The sequence below is a fragment of the Borostomias antarcticus genome (genome assembly GCF_949987555.1).
Source record: "Borostomias antarcticus genome assembly, chromosome: 4".
In the NCBI taxonomy this organism is placed as follows: domain Eukaryota; kingdom Metazoa; phylum Chordata; class Actinopteri; order Stomiiformes; family Stomiidae; genus Borostomias; species Borostomias antarcticus.
The window spans coordinates 14,738,614-14,751,113 of NC_140237.1; the positions used below are offsets into that span (position 1 = coordinate 14,738,614).

General features: G+C 51.8%; 1 protein-coding gene across 1 annotated transcript in view; it reads left to right on the top strand.

Moving 5' to 3' along the window:
- The window catches only part of dennd2b (DENN domain containing 2B), a 29,544-nt gene that overhangs the window by 11,315 nt on the left and 5,729 nt on the right, over positions 1-12,500 (top strand). Inside the window, exons 3-4 of the mRNA XM_084437348.1 lie at positions 5,972-7,225; positions 11,060-11,208. Of these exons, the coding sequence (XP_084293474.1) occupies positions 5,972-7,225; positions 11,060-11,208 (1,403 nt within the window). The remainder of the gene's footprint in view (positions 1-5,971; positions 7,226-11,059; positions 11,209-12,500) is intronic.

Genomic DNA, 12,500 nt, shown 5'->3' on the forward strand with positions numbered 1-12,500 from the left:
GGGGGGGGCGTGGAGGGGGGCGGCAGGTAAGGGGGACAGAAGGTTGAGGGGGGTAATAGCCGTCTATGTGCTCTATGACATCACTTATCACGACAGGTGCTCATGACCAGCATTGCCTCCAGGGCTGGATGGTATTCTCATGAGTTATGAGACAGATAAACCAAACAATAAAGAGAGATCCAGTCCGATGACCTCGTCCGTGATCCGGCCTGCAGCTGTTATTATTGTACTGTTCATCGCTCATTAGGGAATACAGTTCGTCTTCCCTGTTCTGTCTCCCTCTCGCTGAGGCCCAGGAGGAGCTTCTACTGTTGTTTGTCTTCCACGTTCTGGAATGGCGCCCCGTTCAGCTGTAAACTCTTGTCTGTTCTGAGTGGAGGCCTGTTTGAGCGAGCATGTTGAGAGCTTACATCTCCCTGCTGGAGAAGACAAACAAACATGCCGCGGTAGTGAGCGAGCTGGCTGAAGACGGCTCGGACCGTATCACACGCTGTATCCCTGGCCTCCCCCCGCGGCCTCCCCCCGCGGCCTCCCCCCGCAGCCCGGCCTGTCAGACCTGGAGTGGAAAGACTCTGATGGTCGCAAGACATCACTATAATTCAGTGCTGTGTGTGTTAGGAAGTTGTCTTATCCAGTGGTACATGTATAACACCTCAGTGGCTGTGTGTGTGTGTTTTAGTTGGATCCCCTCCGTGATAAGAGCGAGCACGACTGCCAGTTGGAAGGCGGCGCTAAGCTGCTGGCGGGCACGGCGTGCTACGCGGGCCCGGTGAGAACGCCGTCGCCTTTGAGGAGGTTAAACATGAGCCACACTGACAGCTGTTTGTTCGGGAGAAAATCACTGTGTGCTGACTCGTTGTTTTCGTCTTACCTCACCCTGTCTACTGAGGTAGTGCGCTAGCCGTTCTGTTCTCCTGCAGCTAACTGAGCTGGCGGTTGTGGGGGGGTGGGGTTGGGGGGGGGTGGCGTCAGACCGTCGCCACATCCGGCTCCAATCATCTATTGTTCGCCTGACAGTTCCCAGACTCGGTTCCCGGTGAAACCGTGACGCGGACTCGCTCTATTGGGTGATTAAAAAAACAAAATAACGTTTTTTTTTAAATGATCAGGAATTCCATAATGCTGGAAAGATTTAAGAAGGGAAATTCTAATGTATGCATTGAGAGTAACGGCTCCTAGACTCCCACCAGTCTGCGTATCCCAGACGGGAATGAAGCAGAAAGAGAGGAAGGTTTGGTCAGTAAATCACTCTCTTTCCTTGGTGGGACAAAACGCTGAACAGGCGTTTTCTCATCAGCCTGGGGAGGGGATGGCGCTGCGTTTGATGGGCACTTTTAATAGAAAAGATAATCATTTACAAAACAAATGAAGTCACTGGAAAAGCTGGGTATGAATCTTTGAAGAGGTCAAATGAAATGAAATAAAACACGTTTATGAGAGGAAGAGAATGTTTCTTAAAGATGTGAGAATGTCAACATGGGAAGGGGGGCTGAATATTAATGAGTTCTCTCTCTTTCTCTCTCACTTCTTCAAAGTCTATCTGTTTATTTGGGTTGCTGGCACCCCTCCTGTATTGGCACGGTCCAGAAACAGGAAGCGGCTTGTGGTTGGATGTGCCCTGGAAGAGCAATGGCTTCCAGGAGCCAGGAGTCGGAGAAACCAGGCCATCTCTGGCGCCCAGCTCTGTTCATGTGTGGCCGGCCCAGCTGAGCCTGTCCAGTGCCAGAGCCGCAGCTTGTTTTTACTGGCCGGGTCCTGACCACCAGAACGCCCTCCCAGATGCCGGTACCCCGGCCCCAAGGGCCAGAACACCCTCCCAGACCCCGGGTCCAGGGCCCCACAGGGCCAGAACACCCTCCCAGACCCGGTACCCACAGGGCCAGAACACCCTCCCAGACCCGGTACCCTGTCCCCACAGGGCCAGAACACCCTCCCAGACCCCGGGTCCAGGGCCCCACAGGGCCAGAACGCCCTCCCAGACCCGGTACCCTGGACCCCACAGGGCCAGAACGCCCTCCCAGACCCGGTACCCACAGGGCCAGAACACCCTCCCAGACCCGGTACCCTGGCCCCACAGGGCCAGATCACCCTCCCGGACCCGGTACCCCAGGACCCACAGGGCCAGAACACCCTCCCAGACCCCGGGACACCGGGACCCACTGGGCCAGAACACCCTCTCAGACCCGGTACCCTGGCCCCACTGGGCCAGAACACCCTCCCAGACCCGGTACCCTGGCCCCACAGGGCCAGAACACCCTCCCAGACCCGGTACCCACAGGGCCAGAACACCCTCCCAGACCCGGTACCCTGGACCCCACAGGGCCAGAACACCCTCCCAGACCCGGTACCCTGGCCCCACTGGGCCAGAACACCCTCCCAGACCCGGTACCCTGGACCCACAGGGCCAGAACGCCCTCCCAGACCCGGTACCCACAGGGCCAGAACACCCTCCCAGACCCGGTACCCTGGCCCCACTGGGCCAGAACACCCTCCCAGACCCGGTACCCTGGACCCACAGGGCCAGAACGCCCTCCCAGACCCGGTACCCACAGGGCCAGAACACCCTCCCAGACCCGGTACCCTGGCCCCACTGGGCCAGAACACCCTCCCAGACCCGGTACCCTGGACCCACAGGGCCAGAACGCCCTCCCAGACCCGGTACCCACAGGGCCAGAACACCCTCCCAGACCCGGTACCCTGGCCCCACTGGGCCAGAACGCCCTCCCAGACCCGGTACCCACAGGGCCAGAACACCCTCCCAGACCCGGTACCCTGGCCCCACAGGGCCAGAACACCCTCCCAGACCCGTAACCCTGGCCCCACAGCGCTGTAGACCTGTATTTGCTGCTCTTAATGTTTTTCTTTTGTGTGAGGAGGAACTCGCGGGGGCTTCCAGCTTCCTGGAGCTTTTTATGGCTTGGGCAGTCGTCCTAGCCAATGCGTGCCTATGGGGGTATTTTTATACATGGTCTGTTATTCCACGGCTGATTTAATTTAGATTTGGGTATGGTGTTGTGATGGGTGGATGGAGGGTATTTCAGATGATGTATGACATACCTGACTGCTGTTTGGAACAGAGCAGCAGAGATATGATGTTATTCAGGGGTGGTTCAGACGATATCACACTGTGTTACAGTTGTTTGTGTTTCAAACAAGAACCTGAATTTATGATGCACATTTTGAGCCGCACTGCACAGAGCTACGTTTGATTAATGGCCTCTCCTAATTTCATTTGCTTCTCAAACTGAACAGAAGGTCGTCTGATGAGACACCATCAAAACGTTGAACGGAATTCTGGGTAGTGTGATGATAATGAATTGAAGTGAAATATGAAAACTCATGTCAGTTTGATAACGGAACCGACCAATCAGGATTCAACCCTGGTATTGTGAGAAATGGCTGTCATTAATCTTTGTAATGTTGTTTTCTCATAACGTGTCATACTCTTTGTCCACTCTCCCCATGGAGAAATACTGCATGTTTCCATTTTAGACATTGGGTAATTGCCCTCTAGGCAAACCTATAACAGCAGTATGCTACAGTAAGTGGACATTTTCATCCAGGTCACAGGTTGTGACTAAACTCAACCGCTAAGGGAGATGAGAGATCCCTTATAAGGGAGATGAGAGATCCCTTAGTTCAACCTCCTCCTGGTCCAAACTGACCACCACGAGTCCAGCTCATAATGAAAGACCAGAAAGGAGAAACCAGTCTGTATTTTATAGCCCCTCAGTGCACAGCTGTAGTGGTTCTGACCCACAGAACCGCTTCCCTTTAAACAAGCCACGAGGACAGGGGTCCAAGCACTGGGGGTTGATGGTGTGAATTCATCTAGCACATTCCACTGGCTCTCTCTGTCATACACTTTCACTTTTTGTTTGCTCAGCAGAATGAAAGTGTGTTTAGTTAATACAGAACTGCACCAAACTATCGCCTGCTCACGCCTTTCCTGGAATGGCAAACATGATGGCCGAACGTCTTATCAAACCTCTGTTGACTGTAGACTGGTACATCTAGAAGGTCAAGAGGGCGTAACAGAGTGCTAACATCTGATGACTACAGGATTTCACTGTAGAGATGTTACAACATACCCCCCTGAGTGATGACTGAGGAGCATCACTGGCTGAGTGTTTCTGTTCTGTTTCCATCGTACAGGAAGGCTGGGCTGCCTACAAGTGGACATGATGTAGCAGACAGACAGTAGCCATGTTTCCATCCTAATGGAAACAGTAAAATTCGATTAAAAATCATGAAAATTGACCAAAAGTTTGTACTGTCGATCTCGTCGGATTTTCTCTTGTTCGATAAAAGGCTTTAGTGATAAATGCTTTATCCGATTTAAAGCTCTTAAATGGAAACGCATGTTCACCGGCTTTATTTGCATTCATATGTTTAGCGATCCTCACGTAATCCGATTGACAAGTGGATGGAAACATGGCTAGTGTCTGTATGAGCTGTTGGCTGGATGGGTTGGATGTGTGTCAGAACCTTGGTGCTTGCCTACAGGGCGGTTAAAGGGAACAGTCCCTCCCTATCTGCAAACAGCGGTCAGACTTCAAACTCTGGCACGATCGCTCCGCTCTCCCACCTGTGCTGGCCACCTTGTTCTAGCACTGTGACCGCTGGTGTCACTTCTCATAAGAGAAGGCTTTATTGACCATGACCTTGCGGTCGGCTCACGTAGGCCTACTCTTTACAAACTGTACTTCTTGTAAGTGGATTTGATAAAAGCCTCTGCTAAATGACTGAATGTAAACGTGAACAGAGAGCTGCAGGAAGTGACTCTCCACCCGTAGCGCCGTGCGACCGGGCCTTCGGGTTCCCAGGTGTGGGGCTGACATGTCTTCCCCCCCCTCCCCGTGTGAAAGCGAGACAGGGCAGGGCAGGGAGGAGCACGGAGGGATCTGTCCCAGCATGCACCCCTGCTGGATCCCGGCCCTTCCCGAGGCCTCGCCTCCTTCCTCCCGGCTCGCACTTGTTATTCCAACCGCGGCCGTGACATCAGATCCCCGACGCTTGGCTCTCTCAGGCGTCAGGGGCCAAGTCCAGACAGAGCTCCTCGTACTGCGGGGAGTGTGTTGCGAAGCTGGGCGAGGAGGAAGAACGTCTGTTTCTTTGGAAGCTCTGAACGACGTCAGCAGCAGGGTGTTTAAACCACATGGTTCAGCGGTCAGTGGCGTCTATCTGTGTGAGAGAGTGTGTGTGTGTGTGTGTGTGTGTGCCTCTGAGTATGCGTGTGTGAGGTGAACAATGGGTCAGTCAGTAGTGAGCCAGAGGCAGGCGTGTTCTCGGTGGATCTGATAGGAGCAGAGTCCAGACCAGGGACGAACGCTGTTGCTACCTGAGGTACAGAACGGACGAGAGGCTGCTTGTCTGACGGTAAGGTTCTGCTTCGTCCTCTGTGGGTTCTGCGGGTTCCCAAGCCCCTGTGTATGTGTGGGGTCTACATAAATTCTCTCCAAACAATTTTAATTATGTGGAAAAATCCACACGTACATTTTTACTGTCGATCTGTGTTTGCTTTGGCTTTGATTCGGATCCGGTTCTGCCAAAGTCATGTCAAATGACTTGGTACTTTCCACTGGTTATTTTACATGAGTGGTCAACGTTTTCATGTTGCCTATTATCTTAGAAATAAATTCAGGGCTTTTAAGATTTTTCATTCCTTCTCTCTCTTCTCCAAAGAGAGTGGTTTTGCGTTTTCTTTTTGCCTGGAGATTTACAGTGATTCATCATCTCCTGGGCACTGAACACACCTGAGGTGACTACTGCTATTCCACGCCTAGTTTGTCAGCAGGGTTGAGTGGAATTCTAGGCAGCGCTTAACGCTTGTCTCTTCCAATCGCTTTAATGAGCCGCATGGTGTTTTGTTCTTTGTCGCTCTTAGGGAACAGATCTCGGAATTTTATCCGGATGAATAGTACAGTGATATTTCTAACAGCTCCTCCCTCTCCCTCCTCTCTTGCTTCAGGTGCCAGTCTGCGTCTCCTCCTCCGATTCTTTCGGCCGCCCAGGGGCGCGGCCAGCCGCTCAGTGACGGCGAGGCCTCCGGGAAGCAGAGCCGCTACGTGAGGACGGACGGACGCCTCCTGGGGAGAAGCGCCGCTGCCGCCGCCGCCGCCGCCGCCGCCCTCCCCGCCGACCGCGACGCCCAGACCCGCCTCACCAAGTCCAAGAGCATCAGCTGCCTGGACAACAAGCTCTCCATCTACAAGCCCTCCACCAGCCCCACGGGGCAGGACGAGCGGGCGGACCCCCAGAACCAGGAGGAGCACCCCGGGGGGGATGGACTGACTCACCGCCCCCTGAGCTGGAGCACCCTCTCCCTGGGACCCAACGCCAACCACGGCCACAAGCGGGCTTTCTCTCTCAGCCGGCCCCTCTCGGGCCCCTCGGCCGCCATCCGGAAGAAGATCTCAGAATGGGAGTGCCGGAGGGTGGCTCTGCCTAGGATGAGCCTGTGTCTGGAGAAGCGCCCTGGAGGAGAACGCGTCGGGGGTAGCGAGGGTTGCCCCAGCCTGCTGTCCTCGCCCTGCAGCGAGAAGACCTTCGACTTCAAGGGCGTCCGGAGGATGAGCACGGCCTTCTCCGAGTGCTCCTACCCCGAGACGGAGGAAGAGGAGGCGGCCGCCGACAGGGAGGGCCTCGGACGCTTCCAGAAGAGGCTGGGCAAGGCGGAATCTTCCGGAATATTCCTGCGCTCACTGTCCGCTCGGAAAGAGACGTCGGCCGTCCTCAACAGGATACAGAAGATCGAGCAGGCGCTGAAGGAAAGCCCCGGCCCGGCTCCGCCTCAGTATCTGAACAACTGCTACGCGCCGGATAAGACCCGGCAGAAGTCTTTCACCATTGGCCGGATCGAGGACTTGGACAGCGCCTGCACCAGCAAGCGCAGCAGCATCTGCTCCGTGGCCACCGAGCCGGACGCCCCCCCGGTCTCCTCCGATAAACTCTCCAAACTGAGACAGAGGTTCAGCGTGAGCTCCACCAGGTCCGAGAGCCCGGAGCCGCTGGCGCCGGGGGGGACGCCGGTCAACCCCCTGCCCAAACCCAAACGCACCTTTGCCTACGACGCCAACCGCAACCACAAGGGCGCGTCGCCGACCAACGGACTACCTCCTGGAGGTGCGGGCGAGTCCCCGCCCCCCCTACCCTCCACCCCCGCCCCCAGTGTGACCAGGCCCCCCAAAACAGACGGGGGCTCCCCCAAGAAACCCCAGGACAGGTGAGCGATAAATACAAATGCCTAAACCGCGTGGAAACCGGCGTGTTTCGGGTCATCGCACGCGTCGGCCAGGTCAGTCAGGGAGCCCGAGTGTTTGTCCTGATCCCTGTATTCTCAGCTAGGGCTGGGTATTGATTCGAATTTCAAGAATCGATTTGATTCCGATTCACAAGGTTCAGAATCGATTATCACGATTCAATTCGATTCGTTTCGATTCGATTCAATATCGATTCGGTTAGTGTTACTAAAACCTGTTTTTTTTTTTAGCTGTAACCTTAATTACATGACTGCCAAGTTATGCAACACATCAATACTAGGGCTGGGTATCGATACTGATTTCCAAAAATGAATGAATGAATGAATCATTGAATGAATGAATGAACTATTCATTCCTTCATTTATTCATTTATTCATTAAATAAAAGATCGATTTTGGGATTCATGAATCGATTCGGAATCATTTGATTCAGAAGCGATGAATATTTTTTTTTTAACCCAGCCCTATTCTCAGCCAGTATTAATACGCCGTACCCCCCCAACCCCCCCACACCCCAGCCTGCTGTGTCTCACCACCACCGGCCTGGAGAACACGCCTGATTTATGCAGCTGCACCACACAAAATAGACCCTGTGGTGAGCAGCCATAAAAACACAGCCAGTGAATTTGTTTAGACCCCTTTCGAGAGTTCCATATCGACAAGCGAGTCGTTTATTTTTCTTGGACTTTGAAACGTTTCGAACAGGTCCCGAGAATGTTGCTAGGGGTAGGGATCACAGGCTAGGTATTCGCTTGGTGTTCTCGTCTTGAATTATTGTATTAGGTGTCTGGCAGTAGTCTGGCTGCTGCTAGACTGAGAACCGGGCTTCTCTCCCGTGCCGGTTCTGTAGCGAGCTGGCTGGTTCCACCTGGTTCCACCGGGTCTGCCTCCAGAAAGCGCTCGATAATAAGCAGAGATCAGCATCCAATCTGCTGTTAATTTTCTCAAGACCTCACTTTCTTTTTTCCTAGACTACAGTATTTCTGGCGTTGTTTGAAGAGTATCACATTGTTGAATCTTTTATTGCTTATAACATTTTGTTACTGCTATTTCTAATTCGATTTGTCGTGAATGTTAGGATTGAAATTGAATACATTCACACCATTTTCCAGTTCTTTTTTTCAAATAATGCAGGTTTTCACTGACGCCATGACATTTACAGTAAATAGCTTGACCTGTAAGTAGCTGAGGTACATGTAACGGTATGAAAATGTCACATCACGATTATAGTGACCAAAGTTATCATGGTTATCAGTACTATCACGATATTATAAAATGTGTTGAAATTGTTCTAAAACTACTGATACACTGAAATCTTTTCACCAGGTTTTATATTGAAAATCACAAATAAAATTAGCAGCACTAAGCTCTTTTTGTTTGCATAAACATTCAAATAATGCATCTTGGAGACTGTTGCTAACGTTGGTTGATGCTGGACAGTATTGACAGTGAGTTTTTTAAAGGTTTTAATAATTATTTTATCGCGATAAATTTAATCAAATTTTATCGCAGTTTATCATTATACCGGTTATCGTTACGTCCCTGAGCTGAGGAGGTTTGGAGCCTCGTGATGTGGTGGTCCGGTCCTGCCTGAGAAAGGTCCATTGCTGAACACTCCTTTCTACCTCAGCTAAAACTCAAATGTGTCTGGCCAATGACCATGAAATATCCTGTCCATGACGCCCAAAATTGAGCTTTTCAACACACTCTAAATAACCCTCACATCAAAACAAATACTCTCCTCATATCGAAACAATGATAGAATCTCTTTATGTTTTTAGTCAGGCATGCCAGTGGACACCCTACAGAGCCTAGTGATGACCCCTATCCCTCTTCATACATACATGTAGATAGCTAGACAGACAGACAGACAGACAGACAGACAGACAGACAGACAGACAGACAGACAGGTAGATAGATAGATAGATAGATAGATAGATAGATAGATAGATAGATAGATATCAACCTTATTGATTCCTGAAGGGAAATTCCTTAGTTGTAGCAATACACAACAATACACAACAAAAAGGCACAGTATAGGCACAAAACGCACAAAACGTACAAAACGGTAGCGCAACATCGCTCTACTACGGCGCTGTGTAGCTAGCATTAGCCTGTTAGCTAGTATTAGCCTGTTAGGACGTTCTTGGAACACTGTTTATGGTCCTTGTCAGATACTGGAGAGCGCGGAGAGCAGAACTTGTTTGGTCCAATAGGGAGGGGCAGGGCCCGCCGGTACCTCTTGATGGGCGAGGGGGAGGAGGTCCTTTAATGGGCCTGACTCAGAGTCGGTGTTTAACATTCTTGTGGGCTCAGGCAATTTCAGACCACGCTTAAAAGCCATGAGTTGTCAATGGTGCAGGCGTGAGCTCACTGCACTAATGCATCTCGCAAAGGAGTCTATCTCTCTCTCTCTTTCTCTCTCTCTTTCTCTCTCTCTCTTTCTCTCTCTTTCTCGCTCTCTCTCTCTCTCTCTCTCTCTCTCTCTCTCTCTCTCTTTCTGTCTCTCTCTCTTTCTCTCTCTCTCTTTCTCTCTCTCTCTCTCTCTCTCTCCCTCTCTCCTCTGCCTACCCTCTCTTTATAGTGTCCAGATACACATGCTGCATACAAACAGGAGACAGACTGCATAAAATATTTGCACATGTTTTAGTTTGTCATAAATAAACAGGAAATCACATTCTCATTGGGGAGCACATGTTCCTGTCAGGATAATGAGTTTAGAGTTGGTCTCCTTCACCACCCCTCTCTCAGTGTCTGTGTGTAATTGGCAGCTTAAGAGAGAGGGCTGTTGAGGGATGAGGAATATTTTTGGGTTCCCTTGGATTTTCTGGTGGCTTTCATCCTCCCAGGTGGTCTGGTTCTGATTGTAGTCAGCCAGTGGGGGATGTCGGGCCTGGGCCAGCCTCTCTGGGCCACTCTGGGCCACTCTGGACCACTCTGGACCACTCTGGACCACTCTGGACCACTCTGGACCACACCGGCTCAGCTCTGCACCATGCCCTGTTCTGTCCTCAGCTCTCTATCCCTTCTCTCTCCATCTCTCCATCCCTTCTCTCCATCTCTCTATCCCATCTCTCTCCATCTCTCTATCCCATCTCTCCATCTCTCTATCCCTTCTCTCTCCATCTCTCCATCCCTTCTCTCTCCATCTCTCCATCCCTTCTCTCTCCATCTCTCCATCCCATCTCTCCATCTCTCTATCCCATCTCTCTCCATCTCTCCATCCCTTCTCTCTCCATCTCTCCATCCCTTCTCTCTCCATCTCTCCATCCCTTCTCTCCATCTCTCTATCCCATCTCTCCATCTCTCTATCCCATCTCTCCATCTCTCTATCCCTTCTCTCAATCTCTATCCCATCTCTCCATCTCTCTATCCCGTCTCTCCATCTCTCCATCCCTTCTCTCCATCTCTCCATCCCTTCTCTCCATCTCTCTATCCCTTCTCTCCATCTCTCCATCCCTTCTCTCCATCTCTCTATCCCATCTCTCTATCCCTTCTCTCTCCATCTCTCTATCCCATCTCTCCATCTCTCTATCCCTTCTCTCTCCATCTCTCTATCCCTTCTCTCTCCATCTATCTATCCCTTCTCTCTCCATCTCTCTATCCCTTCTCTCCATCTCTCTATCCCATCTCTCCATCTCTCTATCCCATCTCTCCATCTCTCTATCCCTTCTCTCCATCTCTCCATCTCCATATCCCTTCTCTCCATCTCTATCCCTCCCTTTAGCTGATTCCCCTTTTCCTGTGCTCTTACTGATTCTCTCTCTCTCTCTCTCTCTCTCTCTCTCTCTCTCTCAGGGACTCATGTGAGTCGGAGGACCCCGCCAGCCCCTCCTCCGCGCCCCCGCCTTCCTCGCCCACAGAGAACGGCACCGTCGCCACGGAGACACGCAGCCGGCCCAGTTCCAAAAGCACTTTAGAGGAGAACGCCTATGAGGACATAGTGGGTAAGGAACCGACCTCCAGCTCCTCTCACATACATGCAGGGGCGGGGTGGCCATCGGGAACCCGGTGGACTGGCGTGCTAACTGGCCTGGCCTGCAGGCTAGAAGTGCCCCCCCCCCCCCCCCCCCCCCGAAAAAATAAATAAATGTGTCAGCACCCCCCCGTCAACAACTCGCCGACAATTGATGGTTTATAATCGGAAAGCCGGCTCATTTCAAGTTTACAAAACGATTGGTGAAACTGAAAGTGTTCCATCTCACCGCGTCAGCGCGTTGCAAGATCACTGGTCAGATCCGGCTTAAAAAGTGGCCTGACTGGGGCTACATTTCCCGGCCTGAGTTATTTCCCCAGGCCGGCCCTGCGTACTGTACATGGTACTGTACATGGCGCATTGTTGGAGCGGTCTCCACTGCTCGGCCGCTGCTGGAGGTTCTCACGCTGCTGATCGCTGAGTCTCTGTGGAAGCCGCAGCTTTGTGGTGGCTGGATTGGCCGTCAAATCAGCCTTCTTGTTTTGGACTGAAAACAAGTGTTTCTTCATAATGGCTGCTTTCTCCGTTTCTCCAGACAATGGCCATGAGGGAGCCAGCGACAGCAGGCGGGTCATATAATGCTGACCTCCCCCTTGTGTAAAGGAATTTGACAGTCATGGTTTAAATTTATATCACATTCTCTTTCCATTGGAACAACATTGGCTGGAACTCTCCCAGGCTCTCAGAAATCACTGCTGGATGTAGTAAATGTATCTGATTCAGATCGTTGATTCAGCCCAACACGGCGGTGTCGGGACAGAATTACCCTAAAACGGAGTAAATACCCTCTTCATGATCCTGGCACGCTTTGAAACAAAGAATGGCTTTTCCTTTCCGCACCTCTCCAGATCCTGATTGGACGAGGCCTGCAGGGAGAGATGGGAAAGTCAGCTTGGCGGTGCCTCTGTGAACAGCCAAGACCTACTGTAACCCCAGAGATAATGTCACGTAAATCAAGTGTCTCACAGCCAGGAGCTGCTGTTCTAGGCCTCTAGGGTAAATACACTACATGTTCTCCGGCAGGTCTGTTCTAGGCCTCTAGGGTAAATACACTACATGTTCTCCGGCAGGTCTGTTCTAGGCCTCTAGGGTAAATACACTACATGTTCTCCGGCAGGTCTGTTCTAAGCCTCTAGGGTAAATACACTACATGTTCTCCGGCAGGTCTGTTCTAGGCCTCTAGGGTTAATACACTACATGTTCTCCGGCAGGTCTGTTCTAAGCCTCTAGGGTAAATACACTACATGTTCTCCGGCAGGTCTG